Here is a 21,871-nt window from a genome sequence, read left to right on the forward strand (position 1 = left end):
CGGACAACTCACCAGAGACAACTCGACTACCTAGACCTAAAACACCACCGTAGAAAATGCCAAAAGACGGCCAACTCACAAGGCCTCTAGTTAGTCGAGTTGTCCGTGTAGTCGAGTTGTCCGCCTCTCCTCAACAAATGCTTGGTTCGCGAGAAATTAAAATATTATTTTTAGGGTCGCGCCAAAATTTAATTGCGGACCTCTGCTCTACAGGACTGCAATGCAGTGTCTGTACTTTATTCTAATTTTACGTAACACGAGCAAACATTACACACAGCTGTAGGGAGTCTGGAGAACAACTGAAATACGGTACTGGTACCTACTGTATCTATCATTTGTAGCCGAAATTACTGGATTGACGAATCTTGCGTCCCATTATTTATCCCTGTAAGTAGGACAGGATTTACATATTTATCTCGGAGGAGAGGAAATCCGATAAGACTTCTTAAGCATATGGCGAACCACGGCCTCTCGTCCGGTTACCAGTTCATGTCCAGATGTCTGCATGTCAGTGGTTAAGGGGATCACTTACCACCACCCTACTACCTGACGGGTCTAGTATAGTTTAGTACCACAGGTACTTCCAGTGGGCGTAGCATAACGAATTTTGCATATGTTATTCCTAACCCCCACCTGCAGACCTGACTATGCCATCCAAAAATTACGTCACTATGAGTCTATGACGTCGCCATCACGTCATAGCCTATGACTCATAGGTCTTGCCAATGACATCTGCGCCGCCAATAACGAACTCGCTAAAGCCAGAGAGATCGCTTGCTCGATTTCGGGTGCTCGTCTGCGCATTTTGGATGACCATTCTCATACTTTGGTGGGCATTATTACACCACTGTGACGTCGAAATGACGTAATTTTTGGGTGACGTAGTCAGGTGAGGGTTAGGATTGACATATGCAAAAATTGTTGAGCCAGGCCAACTAGAAGTGCATGTGGTACTAAACTATACCGGTACCAGACCCTACCTGCAGACCTGACTACAGTGAGGAGGAGTCCAGCAATTCTCTCGCACATAATTATCTCCCATGGGTTTCAAATCCAAGCAGGGTAATCAGAGGTGTGGTGGCGAGCGTATTCCTATAGCGCCACACTGTAAGTACTTCTTTTAGTTCTGTAATCTTAAATAAATTGTTGAGATTCATTGTCATACAGATCAAAAAGTTCTTTATATAATCATGTTGGCATATCTTCCTCATTTTTCAGTTCTTGCATGTATTTTCCACATTTAAGTGTTTCCTTATTGCAGACTCTATCATCGAGTAGATAAGTTTGGGAAAATTCTTTAAATATATAAAGTTTTGAAACTATCAAAAATGTAATGCTAATACTCGTATTTTGTATAGGCTATTGACCAAGTGTTTAGCTCAAATTTCACTTGGATACCAGACTTCAGGATTAATGCTTTTTTGTATGTCCCTGCGGCTTTCAGTGGTGTTGCAAGTGTATCAAAACTTGATATAAAAGACAAAGCTTAGATACATTACATACTGCATTAAAATTACTCCATTCTGCCATTAGTAACTTTCATAGTATTGTGGTTTTACTGCATATAATACAGTAATATCAGAATATAGGCATTTCCAGTCACTTGATTTCTAGTTTGTATCATATTATTATGGTTTATTTCTCATACAGTATCATAGGTTATGAATATTATGATTAATTAATTGTAATGCTACCAAGTACCAAGTGACATTTTTTGGTTATGTTGAATGACATAGCGACTTTTAATGTGATATTTTGAAAAAGTCAGAAAACCAAAATTGGTAACTCACGAAGTTCAAACCGTAACATGGAAGAGGAGGAAGAGATTGAGGAGGAAGTCCAGTACGAAAGTTTATATGATGATAATGATGAACCTGACCTTTCTGTAGTCCTTGCGTTACTATTACGCAGTGGCCAAGTTCGTCTCAGTCAAGGTGTTATAAATCGATTTGGTGAAGGCTCTGATGAAGATGACGAAGACGCCAGTGAAAATCAAGCAGGTTTAGAAGAGCCTGACACTATTAAAGAAAGCGATTTAACACAAGATGTCCTTCTTCATACTGGAAGACTAGCAAACACTAAAGCAAATTCCAAAGAAAGTATTGTAAAATCAGTTTGGAAACGAGAACTTAGTTGTTGTGGGGCCAAGAGAAAAAATGTTTTCACTGCTGGTTGCCAAACTGCTATTTGTTCACATCAAATTCCCAATACAGTTGTTAACTCGGTATCTCTAAGAGAAAAGGTTTTTTGTGGTATCTATTCTGAAGATGGAAACACTTTCCTATCAGCTTGTCAAGATAGTCATTTAAGAGTGTATGATGCAAATAGATTTGATGATGTATCGCAAACTTGTAAGCCATTTAAGAATATACCTGCACTTGATATAGGGTGGAGCATTCTTGATGTAGCTTTCAGTCCTGATGCACTTTACCTTGCTTATACTACATGGTCCAGTGTTCTGCATATTGCATCAATATATGATAACGAAGATGTAAATTTATCCTCCCACCACGCAATGGACCTAAGACCAGAGAATTATAACTTTGCTGCATTTTCATTGCAGTTTTCTGCCGACAATAATGAAGTACTATGTGGTGGAAATGATGGCCATTTGTATATATATGATCGTAATAGAAATTCTAGAACTTCTCGAATATATGCTCATGAAGATGATATTAATGCAATCCGTTTTGCGGATAAAGGATCCCAGATATTGTATTCTGGGGGAGATGATGGACTTGTTAATGTTTGGGATAGGAGGATGTTGCATGAGAATAGTCCACAAAAAGTTGGCTCATTTGCTGGCCATGTGGATGGGATTACCTTCATTGATTCAAAAGACGATTCAAGATATCTGCTTTCAAACAGTAAAGATCAGACTATAAAAGTTTGGGACGTTAGGAAGTTTTCATCAGCAGGTGCCCAGGAAGCAGTCAAAGTGGCGGTTGCGCGACAAGCCTGGGATTATCGCTGGCAACAGGTTCCACGGCGGCAGCGTAACAGAAAAAAGACTGTAGCTGGGGATACTTCAATAAAAACATATCATGGACATGAAGTCACAAATACTCTTATTAGAGCTAGGTTTTCTCCTATGCATACAACAGGTCAAAGGTATATTTACACTGGGTGTTCAAAAGGAAATGTCGTCATTTATGACATTTTAACAGGAGAGATTGTATCAAAAATAAAGAGACATAAGCACTGTGTGAGAGATGTGTCATGGCATCCTTATGAACCAAAATTGGTATCAACTTCATGGGATGGGACTTTTAGTGTATGGAGTCATGAAACAGAAGCGGGTGATGTTGAAATGGACATATCAAAACCAAGCAGAAAACGTCGCTTGGGTGGCAAAGATTGTGATGAAGAAGATGGTCATTCCTATGGATTGAGAAGAAGTCCACGCTTGGCAAGAGCTAACTATACAAGTACTTGAGCAGCTTATTTAGAGAAATAGTTATGCAACTAACTATGTTCCAGTCTCCTGTGGTACGAACTGTTGAGATTTTGTGAAAAAGAAACGAAAGCTCAATTCAACTGATTTTATTAAAAAGAAAATTTTTCACTTTCACAGGTAATTCCAATTCATTTAGGGATATTCTTAACCAAATCGAGATCTGCTTACTGGGAATGGTAAAGTGGTATATATTATTCGAACCAAATTTGAAATTCCCAGATATTATTCTCTCATTTCTCTGTTATATCTTGCATGTAGTAAAATTACCATTTGAATATGCCCATGGTAGATAACTACGGGTAAGTTTTAATGTGTGTCTATTTTGCAGACAAAATTTGGTTACTTCAAAAATAGAATAGTTCTGGATTTCACAACTAATTAGGAGAGCAAAATGTTTGGAATGTTCTGTTTCTTGATATTATTCTTCATATTATCAAAATCATTCTTCAGAATATGCACCATAAGTCATTCTCTTTATAGAATCTCTAATCCTATCAACAATTAGGGTAATACAGAATGTGCCATTTCAGTCGGAACCTCTTAATTTGGGACCTTTCTCTTAAAATTTCATTCTTACATTTTTAATAATTATCATTTATACATAATTGCACTTATATTCAAATGTTGTAGTACTTTTTGGTGATTCACTTTCGCAAAGCAATAACTGGAGAGGACCAACTCCAAACCAGTGTTGTTCTATAATATTTTGAGTGGACTGAAGATACCATATGGCCTTGAAAGCCAATGCTATTTAGTCTTTACCAGGGGTGTGTAACCTTTAATACAGGAGGGGGCCAGATACAAACTGGCCGCGCACCTTTATTTAACATAGACTTTCTAGTAGTCGTAGGCACGAAAGAGCACTGTAACATGCGTCATAGACATGTCTAATAAATAGGACTCTGGTACAGACTTTGCAAAGAAAAAAGATTGCAATTACTCGAGAGTACCAGATTAATCGTTTCCCTGGGGCCGCAGGTTGCACACCCCTGCTCTGTACTATTAGTTGAAGTCCTGAGGTTACCATTTATTTTTAGTTCAAGTGAGCTATTGAACTCAATATAAGCTCATGTATCATATGCATGATCAGCATTCATATTACTGCCTTGGTAAAGAAATTTATTGGCCCGGTGTTTTCTTTCTGTGGAGGAGCAAAGACTGTAAATAAAAGTCTTATCATAAAACTTCTATAAAAAGGTGTAGTTGCCGGTTATTTGATAGCCTCTAGATCAGTGGTTCTTAAACTGGGTTCGATCGAACCCCTGGGGTTCGGTGGAGCTGTTCCAGGGGTTCGACGAAGGTGCTCTGAAACAGTCGCGTATTATGGGACTTTTTTATCACCATGCATACTAATTATGCAAAAATAACTATAGTTCATGATGACTAATTACTAATCTCTTGAACAATTGAATGGAACAATTAATTGGTGTTACCCTTATTCATATTCTACCGTACTAATAAATTTTAACTCAATTTTACGCAGTAATTGTACATGAATGAATGCAAAATCATAGCGTGTTTGAATTTCACTAGGTGATAAATTTGCGACAAGGAATAGTTTATCGCAGAGCTTTACCCGAAATTATTATGATCCATTCAGGACAACCTCGATATGGCGCCGAATTAATCCTATCTCTATTTCTGTAAAATAAAACAATTGGCAAACGATTTTATTCGCATTTCAGTGCAGTTTAAAGTTTGAGAACAAATTGCTTGAACTACCAACGTTTATGGGGTATATTATCATCTTTCGGATTTTCAAAGTTATTTTTTATCAGTTTTCGCCTGTTCACCCGCATAACTTATACAACAAAAACCATCTGCTCTTTCTGCCGCCAACGCCATTGTGACAAAACAATGGTTATTCCCACATGGTTATTGATATCTAAGGTTTCATCACAATGTTCATATTCTATAACCTTGCAAGAATTAGCTTCCGCTTCATGACGTTACGGTTTGGCTTCTAATTTCAACCGTTCAGTACAATGGGGTTCGGCGGGAGCTTGCAGAATAGTGCAGGGGTTCGACAGGCTCACAAAGATTAACCACTGCTCTAGATTATTCTCCTGCTATGTATACATCTTTTGTCTTTCTGTGATCTGATGGAATGCATACGCAAAGTCGTGGGATAAAATACCAATTGTTTTGCAGGCTGTGAAAAAAAAAGATTGAAATAACTTCCAGTATCACCACAAAAAATGTTTGGCCACATCAATCCAAATACATATTTGTGTAGGCATCAAGCAGCTGTAAATATGCACTATCACCTAGAAAACGCCTGGTTTGTATCTATCAAATGACTGCATGTTCAAATTTGGTGGGGCAATCCTATGAAGATCATTAAATTCTCATGACTTTTGCATGCAAATGACAGCTTTAACCATTCCAGAAATTTACATATAGCCAAAATTGGTAATGCCGGAAAGTAGTCGGGAATCATTTAAAAAACTACCCATAACACACTCTTGAGAACTATTCTGAACATGTAGCAACTTAGATTAAATATGTATTCAGAATTGAACAATATTTAGTTTTGCTTATTTGTACTAGCCATGCCCAACCCAATGTAGTAAGTCCATACCAATGCCGTAACAGTTGGTATATAACCTCATTAATTATACTGACACAGAATGAAGGAATGCCCATTCGTCCTATTAGGGAGAAATGAATGAGGATAACGAAAGAGAGAAACAGATATTCAACTGCTTTACTTTATCCTCACAAAACCTTGCACACAATAGTGTAGTGTTGATACAAATTTATCAGATTACTGTATTAGGCAAAACAACTGAAAAATTTAAAATGAAATGCTAAAGATGAAAATATGGCACGTGTGGTTTCTTGGGATACAGTTTTACATCTGATCGGACCGCAGCAACGCAAGAAACATCATTTCTGTATTGAACATGGTGTGCCCAGAAAAATGTGGGTATTGCAAGCCACCATAGTCTCTTACTCTTCAGCAGCTGCCAGAAGTTTCGAATTTCCTCTTGTGGGAAAACGATAGAAGCTTTTGGTGGGGCAGGGAATCTTTGTCTTGACAGAGACAGAAGTGGTTGAATAATCCTCATGGTTTCTTTGCCAGTTCGGCGATGAAATTACGAGGTCTCAACAATTCCGAAGCTTCTATGGTTCAGATAAATAAGTATATTATATTAGTATGGAAAATATGATTTAGATGGTTAAAATTGACAACCTATCACAGTATCATGCGAATGGGACTTTATGCTGAAGATAATTATAAGTTTTTCATTAGCATGAAAAACAAGACTTTCGATCCTGCAAAACTGACGACCTGCCATAGGTACCAATATAGCAATAGGACTCTGCTATGTTTTTGAATACCTATGTTAAGGTACTGCTACTTTACATAAAAACTGGATTCTCGGAATTAGGTACTTTACAAACTACCGGTACTTATTTCCAGCTTCACTGCTCCTTCGTGAAGTCGGCTATAAACTAAATCGGTCAAAATACAATATTAATTTGATAATAGCCTACTCATTGCTGCATTAGCTTACATTCGTAAGTAGCTATTACTTTACATTTGATGTATTTTCACAAGATTGGCTCTGCAGAAGTGAGACAGTGATAGGCCTAATCCAGTCTGGATTTCATGGCCTTTTTGAACGAGAAATCGGGCGTGCAATCAGAAATTCCCGCGTGCAAATAAGAATTCCTGGCGTGCAATTATAGCTCACGACGTGCAAAACAACTGCACTCGCGTGCAACTGACTTTGACATCAGATACCTCTCAATACATCCGCGTAAAATTACCGGTATCGGATAAAAAATACGTTGAATCAGAGAAAAAATGGACGTTTGACCTTTGACCCCAAACATTATTTCTACAGTTTGTCGCTAATTTTGAGAGTGTTTGTGCGACTTTGGATACCGGTACTGTTCAGTACATCCGCGTAAAATTATTGGATAAAAAATACGTTGAACCAGAGCAAAATGGACATACTTTGTCATTAATTTTGGTAGTGTTTTTACGTAGAATTAATGGATAAAAAATACGTCAAATTAGAGCAAAAATGGACGTTTGACCTTTGACCCCAAACATTATTTTCATACTTTGTCACTAATTTTGGGAGTGTTTGAGCAACTTTAGATACCGGTACTGTTCAGTACATTCGTGTAAAATTATTGTATGAAAAATACGCTGAATCAGAGCCGTACTTGGCCATTGGTGCGGAGGCGATCTTTTCGTCCATAACTATTCTCACGGGATTCCTATTTCCTATCATTCAACACGATATGGACCTTTCCCCGAGCATCGACTTCCTTGTTTACTTCGTGACATTGGCCAATCAGCAAGATGCAAAAAAGGACGTAACAATGAGAGGAATTTTTCGCGTGTCAAAGGTTGGGGAAAGGTCCATGGTCTTTTTGCTTTGCAATATTTCGATCAGACCAAATCTTGCAAGCTGGTATTTGTCGACAATTGTGGAGGTATAATATTTTGGCATCTTTATATTACTGGATTATTGATTTTAAAACCATTTAAACCGATTTACATTGGTGAGCAATTGCAAATTTTCGGCGTGCAAAATTGATTTCGCTCGCGTGCATTTTTGCGGAGCGCTAGCGCCCTCGGGCGTGCACCTGCCATGGAATCCAGTCTGGGGCCTAATTAGTAGATAAGATTCACTATGAACACAGGAACATTATAACTGTATTCTAGAAAAAATTTCTGTATTTCACCATTCTCAAAAGTCAGCAAATCAAAATGCATCAGTTGCATGTTTTTTCCATATTCCGGTACCGGTAAATTGTTTTGCTACGTACCGGTACCGGTATGCTGCTAACAGTTACCGGTACCGTATGTAAATAAAGATGGAATGCAGACTGTTTCAAAAATATCACTGTAACATCTGTTTCACAGTTTCAGTAAAATGCCTTCTTTCCCTATTCCTTTTTTTTTCTGTTTTGCACCACCCCATATTCCTAATTTGATTGATGGGGTAAAGTATAGTATACACAAATAAAATATCCCCAACAAAACGGGTTCTCCTGATGCTGATACTGTTATACTGATTTTGAGGTGTTTTAGGCATAATATGCCATGACTCTACTCGACGCCACGTAAAAACTATGACATGTATCAAATCAATGATCGTTATTTATTTCAGTGCTTGTTCTTTGAGTTTCTGTTCAGATTTTGAGACGCGAATGATTTTTTTTTCATATAAAATCCTTGTGTATCTGTATTTGCTGTATTACTATATAATTTTTTTTATCGCTATTGCATGTACCAATATTGGCAAGTGCAGTTATTACCACCTATTAGCGTCTGAAGCTGCCGAAAAACCATGGCGGAATTTCCAAACCATGGCCGCTATAATAGGGTCACCATATAGCAACTAACCTAGGCTTTCCATACGTCCCGGTTTAGCCGGGACAGTCCCGGCCGGTTGACTCAAATGTCCCGGTTTGTCAGCACGACTGTCGTGGGTAAAAAATTCATATTCATTATTATTACTATTTTTTTTCAACGGTGGCAGTCCATTTACCACTGTTTGCGACACACTTCGCTAGTTCAGAGAGAGAGAAATTGCTCTATTGTTATGTCACAATCGGTATATGTTTTACTATCACACTGCTATTCATGGCCAAAGTTTTGACTGCACCTCTAAATTAATTTTTCTTTAGTCTAAATTTGCGTTAACTTGTAAATATACACAGTTAGAATTTCTGATGTCCGCTGTCTGATAAGCGGATTCGCTGATTTTGCACGCTTAGCCAGAAATAAATGAGAGTCGGTGATTCTTAATTGCATTGCTCCGCTGCATAGGCGTAGCCAGGGGGGGGGGGGGGGGGGGCAGAGGGGCCATGGCCCCCCCCCCCCCCCCCCCCCAAAATTTTCAAGAATTCCATTCCTAATCCACCAGTTTTGTGGCATCTTGTCTCGTCACGCTTGCTGATTGTCATTGTTACGTCACAAAGACTTGACCGTTCGCTCTTATGAGCCGTATGGGAAAGACTGTTTCGCAAGCTTTCGGTCAGTTACTCGGTCTTGATTTGTTCTCGCCGGATTTTTATTCGAAACGCTTGGATTTTGATGACCAAATTACTTCGATGGCTAAATTTAAACAGGCGAAATTAGATAGTTTTTTCCAGCGAAATAAAGACTCGCTTTCCTCAAATACATCAATAAGCGCTTCTCAGGCTGTCGATGCACCGGTTACGTCAGTTACGTCTATCACTTCTATTCCCGAAGATGAACTAATAATCAACGAAGGGAAAACAAACGATCTTGGATTCATTCTTAAGAAACATACACAGCTTACCGATGCGGAGAGATACAGGCTTCTAACTTCGGATGGTCCGAAAAACGTGACTATTCTGGATACTGCTAGACAAAGTCGTCGTAAATTTCTCAAAAAATGACTTGACGATAACAGATTTTGCAGTTGGTTAGTTTACACCCAACTCTCTGATGGGGGTGGTTTGTGTAAGATATGCATAGTCATGCAAGCACGTTTGAAGCATGGAACTCTCAGGGACACTGCCTTTGTTACAAGACCATGCATTGACTACAAAAAATTTATGGAAAAGGCTATAGCCCATCGAGACACAAGTTACCACCGAGAATCAAATATAGCTGCGAAAAATTTTGTCAAAAGCATGGAAACTGGTCAAAATGTGCGTGCAAACATGGAGGCCCAATATGCTACGCAAACAACAAAAGAAAACAGACGAATAATGACTTCCATTGTCAAGACTGTCATGTTCTGTGCTTCGGGTAACATACCCTTGCGCGGACATTCCGGGGATAGTGGAAATTTTGTGAGCCTTCTTCTATTTCGTATCGACGCAGGGGATGAAGATTTGAAAAGGCATTTCGCTCGAATGGCCGGAAACGCTAAGTATAGAAGCCCGATGATACAAAATGAAATTCTCAAGGTAGCAAGCAACATGATAGTGCAAGATATCGTTATGGAGGCTAATAAATCGTTTGTGTCCGTAATAGCCGACGAATCATGTGATATTTCTGGGAAAGAACAACTAAGCATCGTTTTGAGGTATGTGAAAGGTGGTGAAGTGTGCGAGCGCTTCACAGGATTAGTGGAAATGGATTCTGTTTCTGCCGAATCAATTTCCTCGAATATTTTGACCCACGTCTCTGGTATAGGAGTGGATTTGCAAAAACTTGTGGGGCAAGGCTATGATGGTGCAACGACAATGGCAGGTCACGTCAGCGGTGTGCAAAAACGCATTCGTAATAAATACATGCGCGCAATATTTGTGCACTGCGCTTCTCATTGTTTGAATTTGGTCATAAATGACCAAAGTAATGTTGCAATCATCAGAAGCACCTGTGATATCATTCATGAGACTATTCGTTTTTTCAGGGAGAGCCCTAAAAGGCGCGCGGGTTTAGGAATTAACATCCCTTTGTTCTGCCCCACCAGATGGTCTGAGAAGTACAAGAGCATCCGAATCTTCAAATGCAACTTCAAAGGAGTACTTGAGGCTCTTGATTCATTGGCGAGAGATGCTAACAGTGAGACGCGGGCGAAGGCTTTTTCTCTGAAATCTGCTCTAGAAAAGTCGTCGGTTATCTACGCCGTATGTTTGATTGGTCGATATTCGGCACTAATGGAGCCACTAGCGCGCGCACTTCAGGCGGTCGGAGTCAGTGTGCCGTCAGTAAAGAACCCCACATCCTCTCTTCAGAGCGTTATCGCTGAAGAACGCAATGACTCTGAAATCGCATTGAATATTTACAAAGAAGCTTGTGAAATAGCTGGCTTGAAAGAGTTGACAATACCCAGAGTAGTCGAAGTACAAGTGTATCGCGACAATGTCTGTGCTGATTCAGCATCCCAGTATTTTAAACGTTCCGTATATCTCCCATACGTCGACGGCTTGAGCTGCTCTATTCGGGAACGCTTCATTGACGACCCATCATTTTTTTCATTGCTATCAATTCTTCCACCGAACAAACCAGTTCACGTGGATGAGGTAGAGCGTCTGTATTTATTGGATAACCTCCAGAATGAAGTGAGACTGTGGAGAACTTCTTTAAGTTCCGACGTTAACGACGAATGTTTGGAGGGGCTTCTTCTGAGCGCTCGAGATTATCCAAGCGTGTACACCGCAATACAGATCGTTATGACGCTACCAGCAACCACCGTTGAGGCTGAGCGGTCTTTCTCCTGCATGAAACGGGTAAAGACATGGCTGCGCTCATCAATGACGTCCAATCGCCTTTCTGATTTGTGTGTGCTTCACTGTCACCGTGAAATGGTCACCGAGGAGAAAATTAATCGAGTTGTGTCGAGCATAGTTAGCGGGAAGCGGAGGATGGACTTTTAATCGGGGCGATGTATTTTACTTATTCAAATTGCGTTGTTAATATTTGTTGTTTCAAATAAAAATTGTTTATTAATGGATTTTGTATTCACAAAAATCCAGCTGAGTAATTGAATCAGTTTGCTTGTTGACCAACTGCTGTTGTTTTGCGCTTGAAGAACGGGTGTTTTAAACCCAATATAATTTCTGAAATTTTCAAATTTGGCCCCCCCCCAAAATTTTAGGCTGGCTACGCCACTGCTCCGCTGTTCTCCTCTGAACCTAATGACGATTTACTTTAAACCAGTTTCGTATCAGTAACCTTCGATGCATCAAACAGAAAAAATTTAAAGCTTGTTCCAGTTGTGGTTCGTTATTTTTTACCTGATGTTGGTGTGAAGATAAAACTATTAGAATTCAAATCTTTACCCAGGGAAACCGCCAAAACTTTTACTGAATACTTGCTCTCTGTTCTCGGAAAAGTTGTTGGATTCTGGGCGGATAACTGCAGCACCAACTTTGGAGGCGTGAAAGACGAAAAACAAATAATGCTTTTTTTCAAACTAAAAGAAATATAACCGGTATAGATTGTGCGGCTCATGTAGTTCAACACTGCACTGCGATGCCCTTTCCAACATGCAGTAGATACTTTGCCTGTTTGTGTTGTTGTCAGAATGTATGATTATTTTTACATTCACACTGTCCGAGTAACAGAGCAGAAACCATTCTGCGATTTTGTTGATATTGAATATCAACGGCTATTACAGCATGGCAACACTCGGTTTCTCCCTTTATTACCTGCTTTGCAGAGGATTACGGAAATGTTTGAAAGCTTGATAAGTTATTCAAATTCTCAAGAAGGATGTCCTACTCTTATGCTTAAATGTTCCAACGTACGAACTTCACTTGAAATTTGTCCTTTGCCAGCTCACCTACTTCAGCAAAATTATTTTAATTTTGGAAAAAGATAATAGTAATGCCTTAGATCAGGGGTCGGCAACCTACGCCCCCCGGGCCGGATCCGGCCCGCAGAGTATTATAATCCGGCTCGTGACGCTTCACTGAATTATAGTAACAAAACAGCCGTTTTGACGATTATATTTTTTGAACTAAATCATATTATAACCTTACAAGTATATAATTCACAATTACTTGTTTAATGAGCCTTTAATTTAATTATAATTAGACAAATGGCAACAAAACGCAGAAAAGTTGATGCTAAGTGCAAATTCAATGGCGCTGAAAATATTCAAATGGAATTTTTTGAGATGCAATGAAGAAAAAAATCTACATTCTATTCGAGCTTTCTAAAAATATGTGCGGCCCGCCAATGACTCGCAACCCTTAATTTTGGCCCGCGATCGACAAAAGGTTGCCGATCCCTGTCGTAGATGTCAAAGGTGAAGCTAAATTTGAAAGAAAAAGGGTAAAGTCTGTTAATTCCGTCGCAATCGCTTGTACTTCTGAAATCCTTGGAACGCTCTAGCGAAATCGACGTCATGTTTGCAATTTTTACGAGAAATGTCTATCGTAGCTGCATGAGGAAGCCTACAATGCTGTCAGGCCAAACATATGGACAAATTTGAAGGGTGAAATAAACTGGACTGAAGTGATTGGTCTTCAAAATTGATAAATGATATATATGTTTGGTTGGCTAGTCAGATTTTGAATAGCGATGCACTTTTTGACAAATACTGATGATATTTATCTGAGCATGGTTCAAATGCAATTTGGCTTACTTTGCCGGTTGAAATTAAGTGGACAGAGATGTTGAACGTTTTTTCTAACAGAAATATTAGCATTCCGAATTTGCAGAAACTCGTAGATTTTGTTTGCCGGAACATCGGCATCTGTTGAACGGATTCCTCCTTAGTTAAATATTTTTGATCCGAAAGCAGGTTCAGAATGCCAGAAGAATATATAAAAGCACTCGTGACATGCAAATTTAATGGTGATGTCTCTTGTTATCAGTATTATGAAAAAATCAGAACATGAATTTTTGAGAAGGGTTTCATCTGCGGACAATACTTTTGGTCTAAATAAATAATACTCGTACAAACTATTTTTTTGTGTTTTTCCTAATTCAATGATCAGTAGAGATTTACAGCCGTATATACCCTTAATGACATGGTAGGCGTTTCAATATTACAAAGACTGGCAATCGACCGAATGTTTGCCAAATCGCACCGTCCCTGTTTTTTGTTTCAGATTTATGGTAAGCCTAATTACTAACCCCCAAATGTACCCCATTTCATGTTGAAATCATCAAAACAAAGTTAATATTTCAATTGAGGTGAAAATAACTAGAGAGCGCATAGGAGCAAAAATTTTGTGCCGAATTGAAGGTCGCGGCGGCCATCTTGGTACGCGCGACTTTCTGCTTGCGGATGTAGTAAGTAGGTTGGATTTGCCGTGTCAGTGGTGCAAAATGTATCGTTCTGCGCGTTGTAGTGGATTTTCACGCTATTGTTGGTGGTTTAGCCATTAACATGGAAACGGATAACACAAAACGTGTATGCACATGAGTTGAAGAATCAAGTTTTGAAAGTCAGATGGATACGGTGCCGTACCGTTAGAATTTATATATGTGATTCGGTATAGATACCGGTGGTAATACCATGACACCTAATATACGGAAGCATGTTCTGTAAATTAAGTCGGCTGAAATGCACGGTTTTGTCAGATTGCTGACATACCGGTACCGTACCGTATTATTCGCTGACTAGGTTGTGCTTGATTCTGATGTGTTTATACATAATGCAATGGCAGTCTAGGTCTGAATCAATTAACAAGCTCAAATTGGAATCTGTTGAATAGCCATTATTTGTTATGACTGATTTTGCTTTTCATTTAAAAATAAATTTTACCAGAGAAACAACATTCACCTTCAAATTTAAATTATTAGATGGTTCTTGTTGTTTAGTAGGTAATCGCTCTTCTGTTTATCAAGCCTACAGTATCAAATGATTCGAAATTTTCAGAGGAAAAGATTGTTATTGTCGCTAGAAGGCTATTACTTTTACTTAAACAGAGAAAATACAACAAATCCCAATTTAGGATTTACGTATCAAAATATGTTGATAGCAAAAATTCAGTTTTGATATCATATTCATGATTATATCGCATAAAAACAAGTAGGAGGTTGGATAGGATTTACATATTTATCCCGGGGGAGAGGAAAGCCGATAAGACGTCTTATCCATATGGCGAACCACGGCCTCTCGTCCGGTTACCATTCCAAGTCGGGTGTGGGATAACCGACCAGCGGTTACGTGAACCACCCAACGACGGCGAGGAGTCCGGCAATGCTCTCGCACATAACCATCTCTGCATGGGCTTCGAACCTGCGAACCCACGCAAAGTAATTAGAGGTGCGGTGGCGAGCGTATTCCTAACGCTTAGTAGTTGTGAGCATAACGCCACTGCATTAAAAATCATTATCCCCTTCGTCTCTGCTTACATATGTGGACATGGGTTTTCTACACTTGTTCAAATTAATACGAAAACAAGGAGTACAAGATCACATGAGATAAATAAGTACATGTACGATATTTTTGTTGAGTGGCAGCTAATTTAAATGTCGTCTGAATAGCACTATGCTATTTTATTCTAATGTTTTTTTTTCCGGTTTGAAAATTTTGCGGGTTCGCAGATACTTCAGAGCAGCATAGGGGGTCCCCCAGTACATAGAGGTTGAGAACCCACTGGTTTAGTTATTTTGCACTTTGAAGTTTCATCAGTAGCCCATAATATTGCTATATATTACGGCATTATTTTTTACTACCTAACACCTTTTGCATTATGTTTGAAAACCTCTTAAACACCTGTATCGTTTCACATTTCAGTTCACCACTTCACGCAATCCCCAAGCTTGGAAGCTGATATTCCAAATGAAGTTGAAACTTGTGAACAGAAATATATTTCCCATATCATCCATGACCATTCTTACAGCTGCGGTACAAGTCTTCACAGGTTTTTTGAAAAATTGAAAATAAAAACAGAACAACCGGAGACTATCAGGAAAAAGCTGGAAGTTCCCAAGCAAAAGTCCGAGCGCCTGTAAATAATACTTCAAAACAACAGTGTTATAAAATCAATACAAGAAAGAAATTTAATCTCCACTAGATGTGAAGAACTTCTAGGCTGCAGTCCTTCTCACCTGCACCTTCGGCAATTTTTAAGCAAATCCTTGATGCAACCACCCACAAAAAATACCTTCCTGAATTGAAAGCATTTTCCCTTAATTTTAACTTTCATTCTGCTAATTCCTACCTATTTGCAGTGGCGGCGCGTCAATAGGGCCAACCGGGGCACGTCCCGGTTGTTTTTCGGTATAATAAAAAATATTCGAAAAATACCTCAATATCGGTTGCACAGACTGTCTACACTAGCCATATTCTCCCGACATGGTTCATTTTTCGCTCGCAAAGCCTTCTCCGAACGTCGACGGGGCGACGCCGATTTTGCCCCGGTGGCTCATTGTATATCGTATTCTCGCTTTTATCTTCCACTCACCGCGTTTGTCTCGTTTGTTTTCTGTTTCTTTTACTAAATCATCGGGGCTAGCCCCGAAATTATGACGACACAATGCCGACGTTTCTTACAACAACGTGTTGACATATTCACGCATTCGTTCTCGTTCCTTGGTTGCTTGAAAAGTTGATAGTTTCCTCGCCTTCGTTTTTGTCGTTTGTTTCGCTATTTGAATCAGTTAGAGACCTTTAGTCCATTTGCTTTCGATTTTTCACGTTCCTTTTGACTCCTCACTTCTACCCGGCTTCGCATTTATTAGCCTTAGACCTCATAATGAATAAGGTTGACACACTACTTCGCACTCCGTTTTCGCAGCTGCCGCTGGAACAAAAATTAGAGGTACAACGTCTTGGGACTTATCGACCAAAAAATTGTTCACTGGTACAATCCCATGACGGAGGAAAGCGTCGGCGTACATTCTGCGCAGAAACTTGGTATAAAATACACGAATGGTTGTGTTACAGCAAGGACAAAAATGCACTTTTTTGTTTTTATTGCCTACTTTTTACTACCGCCCGTGACTCACGTTGGTGTAAATTTGGTTTTAGAGATCTTAAACATCTTTCCGAGCGTGCCAGGGATCATCAATCTTCTATGGAGCATCTGGACAATGCAGTAAAATACCGAACATTCGGAAATTTTAATATTGAAGCACAGTTGGAAGAAGGACGCGCGGTTTCTATTCGTCGGCACAACCAAAACGTCGAGAAAAACCGCCATGTTCTCGGTCGATTGATAGGGCTGGCTCTTCTAATAGAGGGGTATTTTAGATATGGTGGAATACACCGCATCCCTAGATACAGTATTGAGAGATCATCTTGATGCCGCAACTGTTTCGAAAGGGTTGTGCACCAACACGTTGGAACTTCCAATCACGCGTGGTGCAGGGCGTGTCCGAAATTAGGTCTGAGCTCATTCATTGAGTGTTTCAATGGCATTCAGAGCTCTCTGGTTTGGGACGAACGCTCTGTGAGGGAGGCGGCAGGTCTAAAGCGTATGCTAGAAGATGGTAAGTTTTCATTTTTTCTCGCTTTTTTCTCCACAATATTCTATCACGTGGATATATTATACGGCGCATTGCAGTCAAGGCTAATGGATGGAGCGTCTGTGCAGTCGTGTATTTCAGACTTCTGCGATGCTGTATCTCGTATCCGGGAAACAATAAAATACGACGACACATGGAGTGCTTCTTTACGCCGCGGGCAAACAACGCAGCGTTTGATTTTGTTTGCAAAGGAATGCTGTGACATTCTGGTGAATCAAATAGGCGATCGTCTGCGCACTGAACACCTTGCCGCGTTCTCTTTGATGAACCCCAAAAATTTTTCAAAATTTGCACGTCAATTTCCCATCCATTTGTTGGCTACTGTCTCCAAATTTTACCCCATGATAAACGTGGGTAAATTTGAAAATGAATTGCGATGTATATACACCAATCAAACTTTTTTGAACATCACATGCGCGCTCTATGAGTTCCTCATAGATAACAAACTACCTTTGCGGCGTCTGCAAAATTTCTGGACATCATTTTGACGACGCCTATTTCTTCCGCCGACGCAGAGCGAACATTCAGCACGCTGAAGCGTATTAAAACGTATCTCAGAAACACAATGAAGCAAGATAGATTAAATTCCTTGGCTGTTTTATCTATTCACAGAGACGTTATTTCTGGGATGCATGACTTTAATCAGCGCGTTATTGAGCATTTTGCTTCCAAGAAACCGCGGCGTGTTGCATATATGTTCAAGCAGTAGAAGTCTAGCAGCATATATATCTATGAGTGAGCGACGCATGTCCTTATCTTTGCATTACCTTTCCTTTCTTCATAGTAACGTTTTAAACCTTATTTTAGGTTTTGTCTGCTTTCCCGAAGTTTCTGTTAATATGTCATTGTATTTTTCTGGGTAAATATTGCCTTTCCTTTTGAAAGAGGTTTCAAAATAAACTAAGTCTATATTTATTAAACCCTTGACCTGGACCGGTTTTGAAGACACTTTCTTATCGTTAAAAATTGTCGCTTTTGCCGATTGGTTGTTACCGATGGAATGGTTTTTATACTCATAAAATGATGGGAGAACTTACAGCGCTCATCCTGTCCCCGTAGATGGGGGTGACTTGGACCCGCAGTAGCTTGCCCCGGTTGTCAAAATGACCACGCGCCGCCACTGCCTATTTGTAAGGCATACATTTAATCTAGCTTATATCCTCCTCCCATGTCAAATTTGACACTTGTATTCCGAAATTTCAGCAGAGCCTGGGTTTACTGAGCTTTCATTTAATGCCTATAAGCATATTTGCTTATTTCTCTTTTTACACGTCCTTATAAATTTCAATTTTGCATATTTTTAGTATGCCATCTTTGCTTATTTCTCTTTTTACACTTCCATATGAATTTCAATTTTGCATATTTTTAGTATGCCATTTTTGATTATTTCTCTTTTTACACTTCCATATGAATTTCAATTTTGCATATTTTTAGTATGCCATTTTTACTTATTTTTCCTATTACACGTCCCTATAAATTACAATTTCGCATATTTTTAGTATGCCATTTTTGCTTATATCTCTTTTTACACGTCCCTGTAAATTTGAATTTTGCATATTTTTAGTATGCCATCTTTGCTTATTTCTCTTTTTACACGTCCCTATGAATTTCAATTTTACATATTTTTAGTATGCCATTTTTACTTATTTCTCCTATAACACGTCCCTATAAATTACAATATCGCATATTTTTAGTATGCCATTTTTGCTTTTTTCTCTTTTTACACGTCCCTGTAAATTAGAATTTTGCATATTTTTATTATGCCACATTTGCCTATTGCTCTTTCTACACGTCCCTATAAATTTCAATTTTGAGCATTTCAGCTGTCACGCTGCACAACTGGCAGCATGAGAAAATAGACCTTTAAACCACTATCAAAAATCAATCAAATTCGATATCTTACGTATTACTAAATTGAATATCTACTTAATTCTGTTTTTGCTAGATTTCACTATTGAACAGGACCTTAATTTAGAATATCCCTATTTTTATCAATTATTTAATAGTCTATTGCTGATTATGGAGTCGAAATAAACTTATACTTATAATGAATTTGAAAAATCGGTCTAATTTGGCGGTTCAGGATTCTATATTACTCTCCTGATTGATTCACTAGGACAGTCCTTTAGATTTATGGATTTTAGACTTGAATCTTCTTATTCTAATATTGTCTGCTGTAAGAAAACCCGGTGTATCTCAAATAGAACGAGAGCTTGCAAACTTTTTATAAGTTTTAATTGCATTACAAATTTTACAAAAAATAAACAAAATGCAGAAATGAAATGGCTGTGTATTGAAACTAGTAGAAAAGCTGGTTATTTGAAGAAACTGGAGGAGAGAACACCGAATTGAGAACACTTCAGGAGTAGGCAGCAACAAATGACTTGATTCACTTCACACTTTCACCTAGTAGTTAAAATATTAAAGTTGGAGGTAAAATGGCTTGCTAGATGGCTTACTGGTATTTTGCTTTCACATGGATGAATGTTGTATCTCTGGTAACATTTAACAGTTAATCAACAGTTTCCAATTTGGGCTTGTTCATTGATTCAAACCTAGACGGACATGGCATTAGGTATCAGGGTATAGACCCATCAGAATCGAGCAAAACCTAGTTAGCGAAGCATCATTAGCTATTGCAGTATTGAGATATATTAGGTACGATATTTCAATAATCTTTCAAAACCGTTTATTTCAGCCAACTTAATGGACAGAACGTGGTTCCATATAGTAGGTGTCATGGTATTACAACCATTATCTCTACCGATCACATATAAATTTTACTTGTATTTCACAAGCTAGACCAAATACGACACCGTACCCACCTGGCTTCCAAAACCTGATTCTTCAACCTCTATGCATACACGTTTTGTGTTATCCTTTCCCAAGTTAATGGCTAAACCAACAACAATAGCGTGAAAATCCATTTCAACGCGCAGAACGATGAATTTCCTCAAATTATCTTACATTTTGCACGTCAATTTTTGTTAAGACAATTTTCGAATTTATTTTACATAACATGGATGTGATAGACTTTTTATAAAAATTAAAGGTAATTTTTAAAGGTAGATGAGGTACCTCAAACAACGAACATTAAAGTCTAACAAAAGATGACAATGTGTATGTTCGTAAAAATGATATTGAAGAAAGTTATGCAAGAACAGAAAATTTCAAATGTCCAGTAGTTGCAGAAAAACTCATTTACCAACAAAATCATTGCAGAATTTGTGGCACCATCTCTTGCATCCATCACATTCGATTTACAAAAATATTCACATTTTACTTACAAACCAACTAAAACTGTATTCACAAGAAAGAATGTGCCAACTTGCCCAAAGTGTCACCATCATGGGCAGTCTTGCCATTACAGCCTACACAAAAAGAGCATTGAGATGAGAATCATTTATTTCGACGCACAAATCTTCAAAGTTTTTAGACTTAAAATACGTACCTGTCATCTCGTTGTTTCAGTTTGTAAAAGGTAATTCAGTTTCTAAACATATAGGTCGCGAGACGAGGCCGTCGTTTATTTTTCAGTTTCGTAGCGCACATAAAGGAATTACCTGAAAATGATTTTAAAATGTTCCTTAGAAATTTAGTAACAAATATTGCCTTGTTCCCACTTCCAAAAGTTGCACGTTTTACGAAAAAGGCGCTTTTACTACAATATATATGTGTTACCATCTGACCTAAATTCTCTGCTTTTACGGTATCATGGGCCAATGAACGCAGACTTCTGCATGACGTAACAATTGATTGGTCAGCTGTAGGTGGATCCCCGTGGTCGGATGAATATCAGATGTACTACTGCTCGCTTTTGCGTTGAGTTGAGTAGCCTTTCCATAGTCTTTTTTAGTTAATATTAGTCAATAAACACTTGTATCTTCTTACCATAAATAGCAATTTTAGTTAAGCACTAGCCCATAAAACGTCGTTAAATAGGTAGACTACGGTAACTCCATGGAAGGCTAGACCTAGAAAATATGTCACAAACAACGATATTTTCTTGCTTGTATGAAAGATGATTAATTTAATGACGATTCTTGACAATTCAGCAGACTTATACTACTATATAGGCTACGGCATATTTGATTCAGAAGATAATGGCTATTTCTGTAATGCACGTTTGTGTGAAAAAGAGGGGAAAATAATCAATTTTACTCATCTCAGTTGGTCTAAATTCATAGAGCCGACAAGAACCTGGGAAGCAATGATAAGTTATGCCTGAGTTGAAAGAAAGTAGCATTGGAAACGATTGAGAGATGAGAAATCAAGTTGTAGACCGACAGTTGATGTTTTAAAATATAGTCTATATAGACCATAGGGCATTTCAGACTGTGTTATTTTGAAATTCAGTGTAGACTGTAGATATAGTCTAGTATGCAAACACTGCAGGACTGTAGTACATCCAATGAGCCAAGCTCATTGAGTACATCAGATAATATGCATTATGTATGAAAAGTATTAGTCGGTATTTAGTGGTATTTTACACTCCTGTTGTTCCAAATATGATTTTCTTCTTCATTTTAGATACT

The 21,871-nt window shown here is 38.6% G+C and overlaps 2 protein-coding genes across 2 annotated transcripts; both read left to right on the forward strand.

Moving 5' to 3' along the window:
• The first annotated feature begins 1,654 nt into the window (after positions 1-1,654).
• On the forward strand, positions 1,655-4,197 carry LOC120340161 (DDB1- and CUL4-associated factor 11-like). The gene has a single exon (XM_039408445.2). The coding sequence runs from the start codon at positions 1,808-1,810 to the stop codon at positions 3,434-3,436; it is 1,629 nt and encodes a 542-aa protein (XP_039264379.2). The 5' UTR covers positions 1,655-1,807; the 3' UTR covers positions 3,437-4,197.
• A 5,734-nt stretch (positions 4,198-9,931) lies between these two features.
• LOC144427398 (zinc finger MYM-type protein 1-like) lies at positions 9,932-11,782 on the forward strand. The gene has a single exon (XM_078116575.1). The coding sequence runs from the start codon at positions 9,932-9,934 to the stop codon at positions 11,780-11,782; it is 1,851 nt and encodes a 616-aa protein (XP_077972701.1).
• Positions 11,783-21,871: the final 10,089 nt, after the last annotated feature.

Source organism: Styela clava, chromosome 9, assembly GCF_964204865.1.
Source record: "Styela clava chromosome 9, kaStyClav1.hap1.2, whole genome shotgun sequence".
In the NCBI taxonomy this organism is placed as follows: domain Eukaryota; kingdom Metazoa; phylum Chordata; class Ascidiacea; order Stolidobranchia; family Styelidae; genus Styela; species Styela clava.